General features: G+C 34.2%; 3 protein-coding genes and 1 long non-coding RNA gene across 5 annotated transcripts; 2 read left to right on the forward strand and 2 right to left on the reverse strand.

Annotated features, from left to right (window-relative positions):
* The first annotated feature begins 1159 nt into the window (after nucleotides 1-1159).
* On the forward strand, nucleotides 1160-7530 carry LOC112509344 (probable ubiquitin-conjugating enzyme E2 33). The gene is made up of 10 exons (XM_025114254.1): nucleotides 1160-1292; nucleotides 3498-3634; nucleotides 4546-4600; nucleotides 5187-5225; nucleotides 5559-5622; nucleotides 5727-5788; nucleotides 5875-5914; nucleotides 6029-6056; nucleotides 6958-7049; nucleotides 7131-7530. The coding sequence occupies exons 2-10, from the start codon at nucleotides 3578-3580 to the stop codon at nucleotides 7378-7380; spliced, it is 687 nt and encodes a 228-aa protein (XP_024970022.1). The 5' UTR covers nucleotides 1160-1292; nucleotides 3498-3577; the 3' UTR covers nucleotides 7381-7530.
* Nucleotides 7531-8333: 803 nt separating this feature from the next.
* LOC112509889 lies at nucleotides 8334-9284 on the forward strand. Its single transcript, XM_025115085.1, has 4 exons — nucleotides 8334-8450; nucleotides 8541-8595; nucleotides 8681-8765; nucleotides 8881-9284. The coding sequence occupies exons 2-4, from the start codon at nucleotides 8546-8548 to the stop codon at nucleotides 9271-9273; spliced, it is 528 nt and encodes a 175-aa protein (XP_024970853.1). The 5' UTR covers nucleotides 8334-8450; nucleotides 8541-8545; the 3' UTR covers nucleotides 9274-9284.
* A 464-nt stretch (nucleotides 9285-9748) lies between these two features.
* On the reverse strand, nucleotides 9749-10906 carry LOC112509888 (RING-H2 finger protein ATL3-like). The gene has a single exon (XM_025115084.1). The coding sequence runs from the start codon at nucleotides 10656-10658 to the stop codon at nucleotides 9813-9815; it is 846 nt and encodes a 281-aa protein (XP_024970852.1). The 5' UTR covers nucleotides 10659-10906; the 3' UTR covers nucleotides 9749-9812.
* Nucleotides 10907-16786: 5880 nt separating this feature from the next.
* Nucleotides 16787-19237, reverse strand: LOC112508508. Of its 2 annotated transcripts, XR_003068776.1 has the most exons (6): nucleotides 18987-19237; nucleotides 18554-18713; nucleotides 18315-18462; nucleotides 18053-18213; nucleotides 17182-17533; nucleotides 16787-17075 (listed from the first exon to the last, which is right to left on the reverse strand). It is a non-coding gene; the product is annotated as an uncharacterized LOC112508508 (long non-coding RNA). The 2 variants fall into 2 exon arrangements; XR_003068775.1 differs by lacking the exon at nucleotides 18053-18213.
* Nucleotides 19238-21170: the final 1933 nt, after the last annotated feature.

The raw sequence follows: 21170 nt of genomic DNA on the forward strand, positions 1-21170 counted from the left end.
AGTCTCAGAGATCTCAGAGGTAAACTCGACTGTTATTGAAGATCTTTACTAAATCTAAACATATAAACCAATCCATGTAAATCTATTAGAATATCTTTACTAAATTTATATTTGTATCATCCACATTTGTGAGAATATGATAAACTGGAATAACATATGGGTTTGGTTTTTTTTTGATCCACCCTCTAAACGGAATACATAGATTATCTTATTTTGCATTTCATTACAAGTAAATTAACGAATTATGTTTCATCTTAATTTTGTTACATGATTTTTAAAGAAATGAAATGTGGTGCCAAACACTAGTAAATCATATAGGGAATCGTACATGGATTTATTTGATCTTTCTCTTTCATTCGATTTCTCTAACCCTTCTCTTCATCATCACCTTCTTCTTATTCTTCAACTTCTTCATTCGATGGATCCTGCAACAAGCATGATTCCATCCCTTTGTTTCATATCCCTTTGGCATCTTGAGATCATATAGGCTGCACAGTTTAAGACGGAGGTGGAGTCGCATCGCATCCGAAGAAGCTGTTGGCATGGGACCTCGAAGTCGAATGAAGAAGTTGATTGAGAGGGACGTCCGATGTTTTTCTCATCATGAAATAGGAAAACCAACATAGAGTGGAAAGCTAGTGATACAAAAGGCTCTAGACCGTCTTCTTTCCCTCTTTTCCACTATGAGTTTCCTTCTTGTTTTTATGGGCCGTCATTCTTGCAACAACGGGTAGAAAGAAAATATTACTCATCTTTCTGAATGATTATGTGTAGAAAATTGATTATAACAACCACCTCCATAAAAATAATCCACGTCACATCACATCCCTTATGCTTCAATTGTAGTAGTAATAGTAATAGTGTTTGTTAAATTTGAATTCTATTATAACAACTAGGATGTTTGATTATGAAGTAGGATGGTAGATGACATCATTTAGTTCTAAGGAAAGTTCCCTACCAACAAAGAAACGTTATGTGTTGAAACCAATTCCTGCTCAAAGAATAAGTGATTCATTCATACAAATCCATCAAAATACATACATACTTTATAGATTAGAAAATGTGAACAAAAATTTGTTTTCACGTGGAATTGGATGGATATAGGGGTAATATCGTCCTTTCCTCCAACCCCCCCTCCCCTTACCTGGAAATTCACTTGTCGACAGAGGGAAGCGAGGGCAGGAAGGCGTCTCAAATTTCGACGAATTCCAATTTCCTGCCATTTTTGAAATTGAGGGGAGGTCCTCCACCCGACTGCTTCACAATCTTCCATCCTTTGATTCATGTCCTATGTAAGACTATTCCAATCTCTTCTTTTACTTCTTTTCTCAACTTGCACTAGATCTTGCTATCATGCTTCCATCCTTTTCTGCTTTTCCATCTTTATCTCCGCTCTCGGTTTAGGGTTTCTTTCTATGTATGTATTCTCCTCATCGTTTTGTGTTTATTCAACTTTCTTGTGTTTCGGTTTCGATCCTGATTATTTAGGTTAAACTTTGGAGATTTTTTTTTAACACTATCTTGCACGGGCTTACTACGAGTGGTGGAATTAATTGATACATCGCAATGAAATTTCTTTTAGGGTTTGTCAGCTGCTTAAAGAGCTGCCCTCGATTTGGTTCGATGTGAGAGAATTATGCTCTATAATCTTCAATCCTATCCCACTTTGTCTTCCAATCTTAATAACTACCTAATTGCACACATACTCTATGCCAATCTATAAAGCTATAACAACGGGTCCTTTTGGTACTAGAATTTAGGCCTTCTATCATCAGTAACAATTGGATGATGACAAAATTATCAAAGATCGGAAGTTGTCATGATTGTAGCAAATCAGGTGAAACGTGTTTTTAACAAAGATGACTATGCTTTAGTTCAAAACCGCAACCATCTTTTGATCATGGCTACCACACCATTTCTGTCTCCACAATATTGTGTGGAGTCTTTAATCTTTACCTGGATATAAGATAATTGATAGATTGATATTTGGATTTGATAAAGTTGAAAAGTGTGATAAGAATCATAAAACAATAAGCTTACATCTGGTAGGACTGTTTATGTTACTTCGACACGTCTTTCAAATTTCCTCTAAACAAAATGGGATTGGAATGGCATAACAACATAGATATAGAATTAAAACAAGAGTTAATAGAAAAGAGAAAGCTATATCCCTGTACTTAAAAAACCTTTATAGTTATATTTTCTCATGTTAGAATCGTTTCATAGATCGAATGTTATGCAAGTTTGAGGATTAAGTAAATGGAACATAAGTTTTGAATATTTTTGACATGTCCCTTCATATCATTAGTAAGCTATGCAAATAGCCTTTCTAGTTTACGTTAATTTATTTTTAATATTATATATGAATGCTTATAAAGATCTATTTATCTATTGAACTTGTACGCAGTTACTTCCTTTTATGGAAACTTTTAAAATGCTTAGCTGTTTTCAATTGTTCTCATGAAATGGATAATTCTTTAGGATGGAGCAATTGTAATTATATACACGACATGAAAAAATTGTGAGCGCTAAAACGAATTTGGATTTTATTTCATCAAAATATTTGAACACTGGAATCAGACTTTATATTCCGTGTTGATGAATATTCGAGTTCGGAAAGTGGACTTTTATTTCTTTTATGTTGAAGGCTATAAAATTTTACAGTAAAGCCTTGGTCCAGTCATGATTTATGAAGCCTCATCAAAGGCATTGAAAGTGACTTCTGGAGCCCTATCATGGGTGTTATTTTGACTCTGATAAACTAAGTTGTAAAGCGAACTGAAACCATTTTGAACTTTTCATTTACTGAGATATGATGTGTATTTGAGTGACGTAACAGCTGACGTATTATGGATTTTTGGGGTATCTATATATGAAGCTGTATTTCCAGCTAATTGATTTTGTTTTTACTTTTGTGATACTTATTTTCTATGAATATTCAAGTTCTGAAAACCGCTTTCTGAAAATATTACTTAATCTAGCTGGATTGTCTAGTTCATACTTGGTTGCCTTTGCCGGTCATTTATGTAAAACTTCAGATTTGTTGGCTTTCAATAAGTTGTCGAGATTGAGAAATCTGAAGGCATCATGACTGGAGCACCCTTATTACTTAGTTCGCCAGTCTTTGTCAAATAAGTTGTTACAATAGTCCGGGTGCGCCTGTTATTAGCTTGCAAGTTTTAGCAAGTGCTGAATTGAGGATTATGGAATTGTTCTAACATTCCTTGTCTATACTTAAGGCACATTTTTCAGTGAATTAACAAATTCATATTAAGTAAGAAAGTTGAATTATATGTCATGTTAACTTTGAGGTGACTGTATAACTTGCTGCTGCAAACCATGCTTGCTTAGTAGTCGATGTTCATGGATAAATGTTGTGTCCTTGCATGCTAATTATGTCTCCTATTCCCCAAATCAAGAGATGGCTGCTCTTGTATGCAATTTCATGGAAATTTATATTTCCGTGTATTAATCCTAATATTTTATGTGGTTACCAGGCAATAGCATTTTCTTGAGGTGAATACCGAAGTAAAGGATAAACCACAACTTCTTTTTGTTCATCAGCTAAATCTGTGAGATGGCTGAGAAAGCATGTGTAATGCGTCTTCAAAAGGAATATAGAGCACTTTGTAAAGTATGCCTTCTTTTTATTCCGTCATATTGTTGTATGTGTTATATTTATGTTTCAAGTTGGCATTGTTGCCCTTTTTGGTGATCCATGTATTCATACCGACATACATACTCGATTCCTTAATTTTATTGCTTCACGGAAAAACTATAGGTGTGTGGCACTATACTTGAGCTTTTGACTCATTTTCTGCATAGTGCTCAACACTTGGTACAATTATTATTATTATTATTATATTTATTTCTTGACATGGCATTTCTTTTTCTTTACTTATCTTAATGTTAGCTACTTCTCATCTAGTATGAAGTGGCTGACTTCTTGCAAAGGCACAGGGTTATCATCTATTAATATCCTAGTCCTTTCTACATTTAAACTGTTGACAGAGCACGTAATATCAATATATGTTGTAAAGGAAGAGGATCTTAATTTCTAAGAAAACCATCTCCCATTGGCTATGCTATAGAAAAATTGATGTAAAACGGTAACGCATTTGACTTTTGACGCATATAGCAAGCAGATCACACCATGTGAGCTGGAAATAATCTTTTTGATTTCAAATTTAGGTAAGTACCTCTATATGAAGATAATATCTTCTGATGGTTACAACTTGTTTTGAAGCTTTTATGTCAATTTGATAGAAGGATAGGGGTTTAATACCTCTTTTTCACAAAGTCTAAAATTCTGAAGTCTTATGTCCTCATTCAGTGTTCTTTGCATGATCTGCAGCTCCATGGAGCTACTGCACTTATCACCTTGCATTTTCCAAGGAGGACATATTTAAGATTTTAAGGAGGGTTTTATTTTTTAAGTGTTGAAGGATATGCTTGACTACTTTTTCTGTGATTCGATGTAATTTGTTATCTAACCATCAACAGTGTTAAGTACTTCACTGATTTTATTTCTCTATTCAATTATAGGAACCTGTTTCCCATATAGTTGCGCGGCCTTCCCCAAATGACATTCTTGACTGGCGTAAGATGCTTATCTTAGCTTTTATTTTCTTTTAGCGTTATTTCTTTCATCATCCTTATCCTTATGATCATCAGCTCTTTTTTCATACTTCCTTTCACGTTAGTTTATGCTTTCTATGCGTTTGCGATGATGACATGGGAAAGGGGTAATGGCAAGTAAATTCGTGATTATGAGAAGTCGACAAATAATATTTTCACTACACTCTTATGAGGAACAGTAATGATTGTCCTTATGAATTTCTTTCTTCCACTTTGAGTTTAAAAAAGATTTTGTGCTTAGTTACATTGTAGATGTGCTTTTGCGATTAATAGAGTGATGTTACTTTTTTAGCCCAGTAAGAAATATAACATTGTTGCTAGCAACTGAATAAGAGGAATAAGAGCTAACGTTTTCTCGTTAAGAGGCAAATTTAATTCTGGTGAACAGCATTGCTTCTTACTAAATAAGAGCCTCTTTGATAAAGAGGCATTAGGAGCCAAGTAAAAAGCACCTTACTGTGATACTGTGATACTGTGATTCTCCCCTTTGACCACATCATTTTATACATGTATGTGATATGACTCGTATTTCTATAATTTTATTGCAGATTATGTATTGGAGGGGAGCCAAGGAACGCCTTTTGCAGGTTGGTTCTTCCTATTTTGACATCAAGAAATGAATTCTAACCAAAGGGCCTTCGGTCCAGTGGTATCCGGTAACCCAACCTTTCTAGAGGTCAAGGGTTCCAACCTCACCAAAGGTGAGGCGTGTGTGTGAGTTCCATTTACTGTATATAAATATTATATACTTAAATTATGAATCCTAGAAATAAAAAATAATGTTCAGAAATTTAAATGGAGTTGAGAGTCTTTGATCACCCAAATCTCGCTCAAAATGCTTGTGCCACTGTTCTCTGCACATGTAGCTTAAGCTTATCCTCAACTGGTTCCGTTTTTATTTCACTCGTTTAATACTTCAGGTGGATTTTACTATGGAAAAATAAAGTTCCCTCCAGAATATCCATTTAAACCTCCAGGAATCAGGTATTTAATAGACATGGCATCAGATTTACTCATTTATGTTTGATATTTGCAGTTTGATTAGGTTGACCGGATGATTGACTTCATATTTATTTACTTTCTTGTAGCATGACCACTCCCAATGGGCGGTTTATGACCCAAAAGAAGATCTGTCTGTCGATAAGTGATTGTAAGTCCTTGAAATCAGTTTGAAAGAATGGAGTTACATATTTATTATCTCTACATTGAGTACTAACTTTTTTCATTCTTTTCCAGTCCATCCAGAAAGTTGGAACCCGATGTGGTCGGTGTCAAGGTAGTGTTAATTTTACCAAATAAAGCAGCTGCATATCCTATGCATATGCTTATTTTTTATCTGTATTATTATTTTGATATCTTTTAAGTTTCTGTTCAACATTTTCTTATGCAGCATCCTGACGGGGCTCCTCTCCTTCATGGTGAGTTCAGTGGCTCATCTATTAATTATAAAGGAAAAAGTGGACTTTAAGATTTTGTGGTATTTTCTCCTTTCGACTACACCAGCTATTTTGTGCTAGCTATGGTGCATACAGTCCTAAAATAGTGACACTAAAGCTGACATTGAGTAGCAAGTTTTCTATACTAACACTAACATGTTGTGCAATAGCTTTAATTTTCAAAATGTTGTGTAATAGCTTTATTAGCTATGCACCTAGAAACTAGCATTACAATCATGCATATAATATAATATTCCATGGCTTTCTCATATTTTATTGACTTCAAACTTATATCACCCTGTATGCATCAAAGTCATTTGGATTTGAATTCTGAAACTAAAATCAGCATTGGTTCCAAAATAACAAAATTCTTCTTTTGCATGCATGTGGTTACTTTTGAGATTATGTATCCAGCAACCTTTTTTGAGGTTTTACTAGCAGAAAAGATGGTCTTGCTAGTCTAAACCTTAGTTGTTTTTCTAATTCCACAAAGCAATTTATCCTCATAGCAGTGACATTTGCAGAATGTGTAGAATGTTGGTGTTGGTTACGTACACATTGTAACTTGTTTTAGGGGCTGTTTGGTTGGTTTTCCATCAAGTCCTGTATGGATAAAGGTGTCTGTATAGAATGAGAAGGTTTTTGTTTGGGAGGATTTTCTCATAAATGGAATGAACATGTTTTTTAATTGGGAAGGGCAGGTTTGGAAAAAACTTGGTTTTCTGCATAAAGCTCCCCCCTAGAAGCTTACTAAATAAGCCACTTTCTATATCATTAAGCCACTACCAAACAGTCATGAATAGCTGACCGAATAAGTTGCGAGTCCCATTAAGCTTATTAAGCTGCTAACAAGCAGGTTCTACGTTATTGTTTATGCACGCAGATGGACAACAGTCCCACCACCGGTAGTGTAAATACTACTGTTGCTGAGAAGCAACGGCTTGCAAAGGCATCTCTGGCCTTCAATTGTAGAAAGTGAGTTGTCTATTATTATTTGAGTTGGGGACTGTTTGCAGAATTAGTAGTAATTGAGTTTGGATATTATTTTGTTGGCAGCGCAACATTCAGGAAATTGTTCCCGGAATATGTGGAGAAGTATGAAGAGCAGCGGCTGTGCGAGCAGCCTGTTGTAGAAGCGCAAGAAAGTACACAAGGTTTGATAGAGAAGAGAGAGGAGGCAAAGAGAGTAGAAACCCCAAAGGAAGAAATAAGACAAGCAAGGAAAGCGTCATTCCCAACTTGGATGCTGCTGTTGCTAGTTTCGTTTGTTGGTCTTGTAATGGCTTTGCCTCTGCTGCAACTTTGATGTTCTTGATGGTGATATAATTACTAACTTAAAAGGGTGTGTTAAAAATGCTAAGTCTGGATATGTTTAATCCTTGAATTGTTGGGATTTTGGTTGTCTATATCTATGATACGTATGCAGCATCATATCTCCTGCTGTGTTTTGAATCTATATATCAACACTGCTATAGAGGTGAGGTGATACCATCTCCAAATATTTAAAGATGGCTGAATAGATACATTTTGCTTCATTCATGTACATACATACATATGGGGAAAGAATGTTCATATAGTTATTTCATGTATTATTCATTATGAATAATCATGTCACACATTTTCATAACTCATGATATCATGTATTTTCAAGATGAATATTATGTTTTTTTAATCATAAATATGATGCATTTTTATCTTGTATTTTCATTATGAATAATTTGCATCATGAATATCATTCATGATAAATAGTTGGTTCCTAGATTCTTAAGGTATTTATGGTTCTAATTTGAATTTGTTCTTATGTAGATGATAAAGAAGGGAAGTTGTTAAAAGCATCATTTATAGCATTATGTAATTGGTGTTGTATGGCAAATCAAAAGACATTTGACAGTCACAAACTTGCATCATCTTTAATATAGAAAAGCTATATATGCTAAATCATAGTTTAACCGGAAAGATCTTGAGTTTGTTTTATGAGTCATCAGCTCAAATTCTTTCAAACGGGCTTGTTTAGTTGTTAACTTTAGAGTCTCATCAGTCAAGATGGTGTGGGCTCTTGCAAATATTTAAAGAAAAACTATACAATTTTTTTGGAGAAAAGATGTATTTATATAGTGATTGTAGTTGTAGAAGGGTACCTGTATTCAAGTGATATAATAATTTGCTCAATTTGAATGGAAAAAGGATTAGGAGGGTTTTAGGGGGTAACCTAAGACACAGTCCCTGAAGCTGTGGCGCATGAAATGCCACCACCATTACCTTTCCTCATTTAACATGATGACACAATTAATTAACCACTAATCAATTCAATTTCTTCCCTCTTCATCTTCATCTCTCTCTTCACAGCCAATGCTGCAGCTGGTCTCTCTTAAACAGGTACACGTAAAGTAGCTTTTTTCCATTAATTACAACTTGAACTCCAGTAGGGTAACTCTTTGATTAGATGTTATTTTAGTGATTACACAGTATTCATGCCCACCAAATGTTCGTTGAGTTGTCAAGATCATTTTCTTGATATCAAGTGGACAACTTTCTCCCTTTTCTATTTCTCTTTGTATTTTGTTTCACTAAAACTGATGATCCCTTTGTATATTTTTCTTCTCTAGTCCAGTCATGAACAAGTCTCCTCCTCCTCCTGTTAAATACTATGAAACTGGGGATGAGTATGATCCCCACTTCGAATTCGCACAGGTATTCTCAACAATCTGTACTTTGTTTCATCTCAAAACCATGGACAAATGTGGGATGAGAAGTGAAATAGATTAAAAAGAGGATATAATCTGAATCTGATGTTGGTTTTCGTCAGTTCTTGAAGGAAGCAAAAACACATGCTTGCCAGCAAAAGTCTCTACATGCATCAGAAAAGGAACAGTTGAATGGAACAAGAAAGCCCAATAAGTCGTGGAAAAGCTCCATCTTCCCATGGTTAAAATCCAATAAGAAAAGTAGCCACAAGAAAGTCATCGAAGAGGACCCACCACCACTTTCAGAAAGCTCCCCCAAGACAAGACCAGGCTATGTTTCTGTCCCCATGAACAGGATCAGCGCTGAACGACCAAAACGACCAACTTCAGGACCTCTTTTATCGACTCTATTCAAGACAAGGGAGGAGGAGTTTTGGATGCCATATATTTCACTTGGGAAGTTCAATCATTCGCGGGGTGTTAACCCCTATGGTCCTATTTACATGGTAACATAATCAAAGTTCAATGCGATTTATTATCTTTTTGTTTTGTTCAACCTTGAGAATGTTGGGAAAGTCAGTCTAGCGAAGATGCTGCACGTAACAAAGTAACCATTACTTGCAAGCAATTCAATTCAATTCAAATACATTACCCTCCAATTGTTTTCTTGATATCTCCTTATAGTACGTGATTTTGACATTGTTTAGAGATGTCATAGTCGAAAATATCATTCAACAATGAATTCTTGATTGTCTTCAATGTCGCAATAACCAGTGATTCCGAGACAACAGTTTCAACAATTCTTAGAAGAGATGATGATTTTATAACAGATTGCATCCCTCTTACTACTTTCCATTTTATAACAGATGATCTCTAAGCTAAAATATATCCAATATAATAGCTTTCTCAATTCGTTCATATACAGAATTGATAAATGAACGAAATATATGAAGCAGGAGAGGTTCCATGGTCTCAGAACCGAGCCAGCATCCTCTTCACAAGCATCCAACAATCCAATAACAAAAAAATGAATTCTTATAGACTTGAATCTTGATCAACGATGACCTCTGGACCCTTGTTCGACGCTAGTACTGGCAGGACTAAATGGGTTAATAAACATTCTACTGCCACTCAAGATTCTCCTGAATGATCTCATTCGAGATGAAACGGGTGTTTTTTGACCTTCATCTTCATCAATCAACCTTGGTATGTCAATCACTAAATCTGGTCTATTTGGCTGTGATGATGAAGATGTTTCAGAAGTTAAAATAGCTGTTTGATGATGATTATTGGCTTCTTCCAATTGAGAAGTCAAAGTGCTAACTTCAGTTTCATCTCCCCAAAACAAAATATTTGTTGGGAATTCTCGTGAATCACCATTCTCTGTTGATTCTTCTTGTGTTTGACGACTTTCCAACAGATTCTCAACCGAAATTTCGGTCTGATGTGAAACAGGGTTTCTACAAATGGGACAAGTCGAATGTGAATGAAACCACATATCAATGCATTCCATATGAAACCCATGACTGCATTTTGGCAGAATTCGAGCTTTTTCTCCTTGGCCGAGCTCCGATAAACACACAGTACACTCAAATCCTTCCTTGAAGTCTTTGGGGTCGAAAATTATGACAGGTATGGTTTTCAAGAATGAGGCGTCAAGGCCACGGCGGAGGACGGTGACTCCAGACTGCTGTTCCAGGTGTCCTGCTGTAAAATCTCCACGGCGACGACGGCGGTGGGTGTTGGCGACGTCCCGTTCTTCTTCACGGCGGTACCAGAACCACTTGGCATAGAGGTGGACAAAGAAAACGAAAACCACAACCACGGAGGCTACTAGGATTGATACGATCAAGATCTTTCCGGCAAGCTCCACCACATTCGATTCATGGTAAGTGGTCATCTTGGATCAAGATTTGTATATGATCAACTAAAGGCAAGAAAAGTTAGCTGAAATGTTGATGAGCCTGAGATTGGAAGTAAAGGTTCGAGTTTCTTGTATTAGAAGTAGTGTAAAAGGTCTAGAGAGAGAAGAATGAAGAAGGGGATTTATAGGGTTAAGAAAAAGATGATGAATTGGGGAAGAAGATGAAAGCGTGGGAGATTTTCAAGGAAGTAGAAGAAGATGACAAGGATGGAGTCTTGAAAGGGACATGAAAGAAACACAGTAATTCAAGAAGTCAGCAGATGGAGATGGGTGAAACAGTTTGCAGGGACGAAGAAGGATTCCAAACCCTATCCCTCATAATTTATTTATTATTGATTAGCCTTTGACGGGTAGCATCGTTAAAACACGTGTGTGGTCTTCAATTTCTCCATTTGGCGTACCAAATCCATTTCTTTGTTTTGCTGTGAAGCCGACTTGAATTTGACAATGGAAGTTGAAATCTATTCTAGATTGGGTTACGTTTCTTTTGTTACTGCTGCTCGTGATGGGTAAATGATTAGGATATAGAGTCATCTGTTACAATATGACAAATGGTAATTATGGTGATGGTGATATCAACAGACGTACCCATATATATCAAGAAAAAAAATTGAAACTTTGTACAATCGGTTCGTTCGAGTTCTTATTTTTCAAAACAATAATTGTGTGGTTAAATTAAATTGGATATAGAGATATTGGGGCACCGAAAAGGAAAAGAAAAAGAAAAAGAGATTAGGGAGGGGCAAAATGATGGTTGCAACGTTGATTAGGGAATAGGGAGGGAGCAGCCGTGCTAGTTTTCATCATTCCCTTCCCAACACCAAAAAAATGTAAATTTTATTTGAGTTTGTATCGTATGCCTAATAATTATACTTGATCTTCACATCCTCTCAAATCTTTGAGTTTCTATTACCAAAATACTAATATTACATTCACTTCCATCTATTTTCGATGAAAGAAGAATACAATTACCATTTGATTTGATTTGATGGAGGAACTTTGAAGCATAGATTCAAGAGGATGTCATTTCCCTTCCTTCCTTGAAAATAACACAAATATATTTAATATTTAATATTATGATTAGAATACAAAATTAGCAATTAACTGATAAATGATTGATTATTCAACTCAATTAATTTTGCTATACCAACAAATAACCACCGCATCTACTAAATCATTTTTTATTTTATTTTCAAAGTCAATATGATATATAAAATTAAGTGTGGATTAACGGATAGTATATAATACAAAAACTCTAAAAAGACTCATTTAACATATATTAAAAGAAAAGATATAAAAAAAGGTGTTTGATGATGAAGTAATATATATATATATTTGATAGGTTATCTACCAAGCAACCATAATATAATATAACACTTTCTATGCTTCTTCAATTACTCTTTCATTCATTCTAATCATTTCTTTTACTTTGTGTTTTCATCTTTAAACATGTTAGTTTTGCTTAATTTTTATATCTCATTCGTTTAATCCTTTTCAAGATTATTGGAGAATTTGTTCAACTTTAACGAGTTGACTCAGTCGTCCATAATAAAAATAAAAACATTACTTATTTAATAGCTATTAATTACTTGTCTCATCTAACTCCATATATTGATCATAAAATAGGAAACATAGATTTTAAATTAATTAAAGTTTGTTTTTATTTTTAAATTAAATTAAATATATAAAAGAGCCTATAATTATTAATTCATGTTTTTAGTTTAACGTAATGTATATATTTCCATCACATATTAATTAATTATGGACTGTAGAGATTCTCAATCATTTGTAATTGTATGCAACATTAATTTACCTTCTCTTTTTAATTTCATTTTGCTATTCACACATATATAAATAAATATTCATCACTTAACCATTTTCAAGTATAAGACCAAATCCATCACCTATTTAAGTGACCTCCGTTAAGTTGCATTTTTATTTTTTTAAATAAATATATATATATAGTTTACTAATAAATTAAATAATAAATCATTTGAAAATCAATATTCATTTTCATATCCCATCATCTTATCAATTAGTTATAAACAGGATACAGATATTTTTAAATGAAACGATAAGTCGATAACTTAGTCTCGAATAAAACGTCCAAGTCACCCCATAAGCTAGTCGATCTAATGTGGACATTACAAAAGCAAAATTAGAAGAGTGGCTCGTGGGGACCTTTGTTGGTCGACTCTCATCTATATATGTAATGTCAATCATACATTCAAAAGTTGACCACGTACATCTCTTCCCAATAAGTCACGTTTACAAATTACTTTTTTTCTTTTTAACAACTTAAGTATATACATATATAATAAATGAGAATATAGTTAATTAAATACACACGTACGGTTGATGGTTTAAAAATCATGAGCATCTCCTATAGAGGTAGCTACTATACAGGTAGAGTTGCAATAGCAGATGATGTCTCGAAGAAGCTGTTGAGAGATGATATCGGAACAACGAACGGGGGATGTGGGCTCGAATGGTATTTCAACCAAGTATCAATGAGCTGATCGAGCATGGAATTGATCACAGTTTGGAAGCGTTATGTATGTGTACTCATCCACTTCACAAAGGCACACTATATATGCAATCAAAGCTTTCTTTCTCTACTGCCATTACCACGACTTCATCCACCAACTTTAACTAACTGCAACCCACATACTGATGGTACTGGTACGGTTGTTTGTCGTGGCCAAAGCCACCAGAAAAGTGGATGTGCCACCAACAAACATGCATCTCCGTTGTTTCCATGCTTCTCAAGAGTTGATTCATTGTGGGGGAACTCAAGAATGGAATGAAGTGTTATAGTTAGACGAAACAGGGAAGATGCATGCATTTATATGTATAGGAACATAACATTATGAATGAGATATATATATATATATATATATATATATATAGTAAGGCAGTAAATTAATAGTAAGGAGATGATGAAGAGGGTGGCTTTCAAATTAAATGACTTAATGAACTGAAGAGAGAAAGATATTAAAGTAAAGGTGAATGGGTAAATTACAAAGTAATGGTATTAGTAGAGTCTCATCAACCTTTATCTGATCTGCTTGCATGTCACTAAAATTATTTAATAAACAATTAATTACATGTCTAATTTCATTTCATTTCATTTCTATTGTTGTTCATAAGAAATATGAAACTTAATCATTAAAAAGGATCAAACTATTACCATAAATTAATTTAATTTGGTTTAAGAATTAAACTACATGACTATATATACTTGATTAATAATAATGATGATGAATGAGAAAAAAAACAGTTAACATTATAGGTCCTACTATTACGGTTAATTTTTTTTATTTACAAAAAGATTTATATATTTTTTCCTTTTAAGTTTTATACCATATATACTTTCTAGCTACTTAAAATTTTATTTAATATTTTCTATAAGTTACATCATTAAACAATAACAACCGTTAAAAAATTATTACTAATTATTTTATTTTTAACATTATTAAATAACTATTAATTTAAAATAAAATAAAAAGAAGCATAGACGTTTTAGTAGATGATATTTTTGGCTTATTCATTTCATAAAACTAGAAAAAAGAATCTTTCAACTGTATAGATCATGTTTTGGCTATTCATTTCATTTCATTTATTTTGAAATATTTTAGTCAAACTTTGGTCATACAAACATTTTAATATACTGAAGGATAAAGAGACGAGAGAGAAGTTGAAAATTGGGCTGAGAAACTGATAGCCCATCAAACCCAATGTAGAATGAACTGGGCTTTCCTGAGAGACTTGGGTTGGGCCCAGTATGATTTCCTTGTTCTGGTTTATGTGTTATTGTTCTATAACTATTGGAGCCTCATTCATCTCCATCTGGCAATCAATATTGGGTTGGGGTATTTCTAAGCTGGCGTTTTTGAACCTCATGATTTTCGATCTTGGGTGTTTTTTTTCTTTCCAAATCAGGGGTATCAAAATGCTTAATTTTAATTACTTCATTCATCTGATGCATCACCCTTGTTTTTCATTTTCTTGAATTTATGTTGTTGCAGAGAAATTAAAAGGAGAAGTGGATAGATTATTGAAAAGGAAGATCAGATGATTATTACCCAAAGATTTCTGTGTTTGTTCTGATCTCATCTCTGTTTGTTTGTCATAATAGACCACATGCACGGAATGGTGTTTGTTTTTTCAAACTCTGCAATTCGGCAAGAGCTAATTAGTGTTGGGTAGGCCTAATTAGAGTAGAGTATTAATTAGATGGTAAGTTTATTAATTAGAGCTAAATGTGATGTGATGTGATGTGTTAGTTTCATATCACAGGATCAAACCTGCAACTAAATTCAACTCAGTCAGAGTCAACCCTTGCAACTTGTCAATATATCATAAATAACAAGTTGTTATATATAAAAGCAGCGGCGGGAATGGGATTGAATCAGGACAGAGTTCACAAAAGCCAATATTTGTGGAAGCAACGTTGATTTGATGAAACCCGTGCGGGCGTGTAAGTGGCACCCTCCATTCACATTGACTATCCTTTCCTCTTTTATATTTTTAATTCAATTGGGTTTCTTGCATCATCTTTCCTAAAATAGATATAACCCATTTCCAGTAACTAAAAGAAATTGTTTGGTAAACATCATCAACATATCTCTGTATGACTAACAAATAAAAGGATTCACTCTGGAAAATATCTTACAACATCCTTTCCATATACATACATATATATATATATATATATATATATATTACATGTTTGTGTACAAACTGTTTAACAACAAATGAAATAAAATCTCAAGGGTATGTATGTATGTATGTATGTATGTATTTGTATTGTTAGTTGTTTCTTAGACAAATTGAATGATATCACAAGTAACTGCAACTCTCAGAAAGAGTGGACTGAAGACCCTGAGTAAAGTAACTGGTGAGCCAATCAACCGTGGTTTCCAAGGCACTGGTGCCATAACGACTCACCATGTCATAAAATTTCTTCAAGTAAAGATTATGGTTGTCTTGATCATGGGAACCAAAGACAGAGACAGGGGTTCTACAGAGTGGGCAATTTGGATGCTCTTTTAACCATGCTTTTAGGCACTCTACATGATACCCATGACCACACCTTTCTAACATGGCTAACCGTTCACCCAAGACCACCTCAGACAAGCAGACGATGCAGTCGATTCGAGAGGAGTTGACGGTGAGCTCCTTGACTATCATGTTGTGGTGGGCATGAGGAGGAGTGGATGAGTGTTTTAGCAACCAAGACTTGATTGGTGTGGTTATGGAGCTGACATAGGCAGCTATCATAATCATCATCATCATCATCTTGATCTTTAGGAATGGAATGGAATGGATTGGATGAATGAAGAAGAAATAGTAGTAATAGCCGTAGCAGTAGCAGTAGCAGGTTTTTGTGAAGAAGATGAAATAGACAAAAGGAAGTGTTTTGGTTTGGTGGGAGAAATGGATGGTATGCCTAATTTAAAGTGAATATATAGTTGGGAAAAGCTGAATGGATTAAGATATGAATGAAATGGTGTAGCATTTGCATTTAAGGAGAAGCGTGGTAAATGAACATGAGGGGTTGCCAAGTGGGCAAGGGTCGAAAATCAATCATTCATTGCCTTTGATCAATTGGGGTCTATCTTTGAAGATAAGCAAATTGGAATTGTAGTAGATACCAACTACCATCATATTGTTGTTATTAATAGGGAAAGACTTGTTTTACCATAACAAACAGGTAAGGTATTGACTATTGAATTATTGATATTAATTAATTAATTAATTAATTAATTAGGGCTGCGGATGTATACGTATACTTATAATACATATAGGGAAGGGAAGGGAAGGGAAAGGAAAGGAGAGCGTAGTCGTCCATTATAAATATGTGGGTCCCGCTAGCTTCGCTTTTGGATTTTGGTTTCATACTACACGCTACAGAGCTCACAACATAAACGTTTCTATAGATAGTAGGTAGCTCCACTTTTGGAAAATTCAACCACATCCTGCTTAGTCAAACACACCGACCAAGCGACATATAACATGTAAACAAAATCCAATCTCCATTATTATTCTACACTACAGGGAAGAGGAGAGGAGAGGAGAGGTCATCATCTGTCCAACTCAAAAACACATAAACTAAATTGTATTTTGCATATCTTACAGAATTTTGAAGCTTTTGTTTTGTCTTGCTCACACAAACAGACTGCATCTGGAAATCATATACCCTTCATTTAAAAAAACAACATGTATATTCTATCAGTTGTATATATATGTTCAAGAGCTAGAGAGCGATTCGGGTGATTGGGTGACGTTCTCGGAGTTGTTCAGCTGGGACTCAACTTTTTGTTCCACCTCCTTCCTTTTCTTCCCTTGTTCTTGTTTTGTTTTATCAATCTCTACTTCAATCCTTTCCCTCTGCCAAAAACAAATACAAGATTAATTGTTACTATATATAGGTGCGGTGCAGTGCAGTGCAGTGCAGGGTGATGAATTATATTATATATTGGATGGAGGGACGGACATCTTGTAGAGTATGGGTAGCCGGATGCTTAACACCATGAACGGCAGCGCGCTCCGACGTCTTAGCTGCAAACAGCCGACTCCACCTTGCTTCCAACACTCTCATCATCCTCATTTTCCTAATGCATGCGGTTGTGTTTTTTGTTGATTTTATCTCATCTGAATTATATTTTATATCTATATATTTTTAAAGATGATGATGATGATCCATGACAGATGGAGAACATGCAATGCTACCACGTGTAATTGTATTTGATCCATTAACTTTCTGATGATGATACTTATCCTGCTTCTCTTCTGAATATATGATGGAGCTTCTCTCTTCAAGTGGCAAGTTTCTCGTGTTCATTACCCTGGAAAACAGAGTTGGAAAATAAACTGGTTTTTAGCAACAAAAAACCAGATGATTTCTAAATTTTAAGAAAACGATGATAACAAAAAAGATCAACAAGACATAAAATAGTTAGACATCTGTTGTGGGTGGACCTTGCTGTTTTTTCTTTACCATTGAACGGTCAATAAGATAATGCAACCTCGAAAAACTACAAGACTATTCAACAATACGAGGGACAAATCTGTTGACAGATTGAAATTTAGGGACCAAAAAGCGAACTTTACTCTAATTTTTTTAGAATAAAGAATAGGGACAACGGTGAGCATCAGAATTGGTGAAGTTAAGATCAAATCAAGGTTTTTTTTTTGTTATTCATAAAATTGAATAAAGAATAGGAGAAGACCCGGTTGTTCCAATAAGACAAGATACTTTGTTGCAACATGTAAACCATAGAAAACATTGCCTTATAGGAATTGGTCGATCAAGATCAAGTTGTATGTCATGTGGAATATGTAAAGTACTACAGAATGAAGCTCACATGATCATATGTGACAAGTGACCAGCTCCCTGTGAAATGGATGAACACTGAGGTTGTAACAACATCCATTCTTGGTTACCCCACAACAAACGTTAAACAGGTTCTAAATGACGTGAGGCATGGCCGTCACTGGACTATTGTGTGAACGAGATGCTCTGACCCTGACCCGACGATTCAAAGCAAGTACGAATGACTTTTCCAACATGCAAAGCAAATGGTGAAAGTGATACGGATGCATAAAGAAGGAGAAGAGGGAATTTACAAGAATAGATGAGACGGCCCCATAAACCAAGCCTCTTTCTACTCGGAAAGATTTCTGGTTTCATAGCTAATGTTTGCAAGGCAGTTGAGTTGTTCTTATCAGATTCCAACACAGTTTTGGGATGTGTATCTGTAATTTCAAACGACATCTGCATCAAATATTGGACTCTAGATCAGATGTGAAAGAATTTGTGTAATCAGATAACAGTTGATAGATATTTTAAGCATCAAAGCAAGTACCAATTCTTCCCTCTCTTAAAAGATCAAAAGCGAAGCTGTGAAGCAATATCCAACATTTAGTTGATAGATTTTGCAAAAGTTCTTCAAAGAAACACAGGCCCAACAGTGTTTAACATTTGCACCGATTTGATTCCTTCTTTATAGCTCTTGTAACCATATCCTTGAAGTAAAATTCAGATATCAACACATAATCCATTTAACTTCTTCGATTATATATATTATACGGCCTTTAATTCACATGGGGTTTTTATAACATGTGCGAGCTAACTATGATGTTAAGGATGAGAAACCAATCTTAAGAACAAAATATTCTTTATTTATGGACATGTAAAAGCTACAAAACCTAAATGGATTCTTTACAAGACTAAGAACAACAAATGGGGAAACTGAAAGGGAAGATAAAATAGAATTGTAAACTTGAAGGCTAACTTACAGCGATACTTATTTGAGGGTAATAACTCAAACACAAACTTGAAGAATGTCTGCAGAGATGGACCTGCAAGAACGATCAATCGAGATCAGAAATCAAGAGTTAGGGTTTTCATACGCTACCTCAATGCTCAAATCAAAATCGAATAGAAGAAGCTTGCTATCGATGTGATTGAGATAAAGAGGGGGGATCGATGCAACACGTTGTGATGTAGGTATCTTTGTTTCCATTCATTTCTTCAACAATGCACCAAATACAGAGACCTCTGAGTGGTGATGTTGTTCACGATAAAGAAAAGCTGAAACTATTTTCAGGTGAAACTCAAAGCTTCAACCTTGGTGGTTGTGTACTAAGGAGTTGTACACTATGCTTTTTTAGTTGTAATTCATAGTTTTTTTTAACTTCATGTAAAATAAAGTGATTGTAAATTATGCTTTATGACTTGTCTTTTAACAGTTTTGTATCGAATGTTTTATAATGTAGTGTATATATATATATATATATATATACTATATACATGGAAAATGATAAAATACAAACCAAACTATTTTTACAAACCGTAAAAATCGTCGATTTCATTGTTTAGTTTATTGGATTTTTTTCCATGAAATTGTTTAATATAATGAAATTGTTGCAAATAATTCATTTCATGATGAAAGTGTATCATATATTTTTGTTTCTATGTAAAAATTAAATTGTAATGTATTCCTCGTTTTAATGAAATTTGGTTACTAAAATTAATAGAAAGAATATGATAATGTTTATAGTTATTTGAAGTGAAATATTTGAAACAATTTCATGAATTTTTTTCACTAAAATAAACAATGAAAATCCACGGTTTTTAAGGTTTAATACAATTGGCTTGGTTTGCAAAATATCCCTCGTGTGTGTGTGTATATATATATGTGTGTGTGTGTGTGCACGCACGCAATATAGACTTGAGATCATATAAGACAAGACTGTTTTCATGAGACACGATTTCTACACTTGAAACTTCACAGCAAAATATTGTGAATGTAACTTTCACAGTGTTTTTGCTGTGAAATTTCGACTTTTTTTTATCATCACAACATTTTTTTGTGAGACATTTGAAAAAACATTTTTACACTTGAAACTTCACAACAACAATGTTGTGAAGGTAAAAAAAAGCCGAACATTCATAGCAAAAACAAGGTGAAAGTTATCTTCATAGTATTTTGCTGTAAAGTTATAAGTGTAAAAATCGTGTCTTATGAAAGCAGTTTTGTCTCACATGATCTCAAGTCTCTTTTTCTCTATATATATATATATATATATATATATATATATATATATATATATGTGTGTGTGTGTGTATTAGAGTTAATCAGATAGTTGATCCATGTAGTTTGATAGTTTTTATAAAAATAAGAAGAAAAAAAAAACAAAAAAGAGTTGTAAAAATATAGGGAAAACATGGTTGGACGAATTTACCCCTGACTTTAACGGATATTTTAAACGACTTAGTGGTGAGGCTTCATTTTCAAAGCAAAATTCAAACATGAGGGACGACATCTTGACTTATTGAAGTCCAGATCCCACTTTCAAAGAAATCATTAAAATCAGAGACCAAAAATGAAGTTTATTCTTAAAATAATTACCATAATTTAGTGAGGAAAGAGAATAGAACATAGGGTTTAAGAAATTGTGATACCAACGGTTAATGAAGGCAAATCAATGAATGATAAAAGGAATTTGCAAATTCTGGGACATAACTAAGACATCAAAATTTCCTTCCAAGTATAAAAACGGAATTTTAATTACCTAACTTTGGTCAATGAGAATTAATTATTGGGGACAGACCGGTAAAACAATAGTTTCGATGCCATTAAGTGGATGAGATTATGGGGAATACCCGACCCCACCCCATGGTAAAAGGATGGTAATATAATAAATCAATGGACGGGTAAAGACATTGAATTGTCAACCCCAAGTGTGGAAATCCATGCTCTTGGTACGGATCAAATAAACGGGGTATCTGTCAGGGTCGAACCATTCCCTAAGGTTTTAGGTGTTTCTTACATGTATTACAAAAGTTTTGTGAATATATCATAAAAAATAGAGTTTTTTCATCAGTTTCGGATAGAAGTGTCGGGAAGATGAAAACAACAAAATCCATTTTGTTTTTTAATAGACCAATAGTTTTGAAAAATATCAACGCATTACTTT

Source organism: Cynara cardunculus, assembly GCF_001531365.2.
Source record: "Cynara cardunculus var. scolymus isolate 2C chromosome LG 3, CcrdV1, whole genome shotgun sequence".
Lineage (NCBI taxonomy): Eukaryota > Viridiplantae > Streptophyta > Magnoliopsida > Asterales > Asteraceae > Cynara > Cynara cardunculus.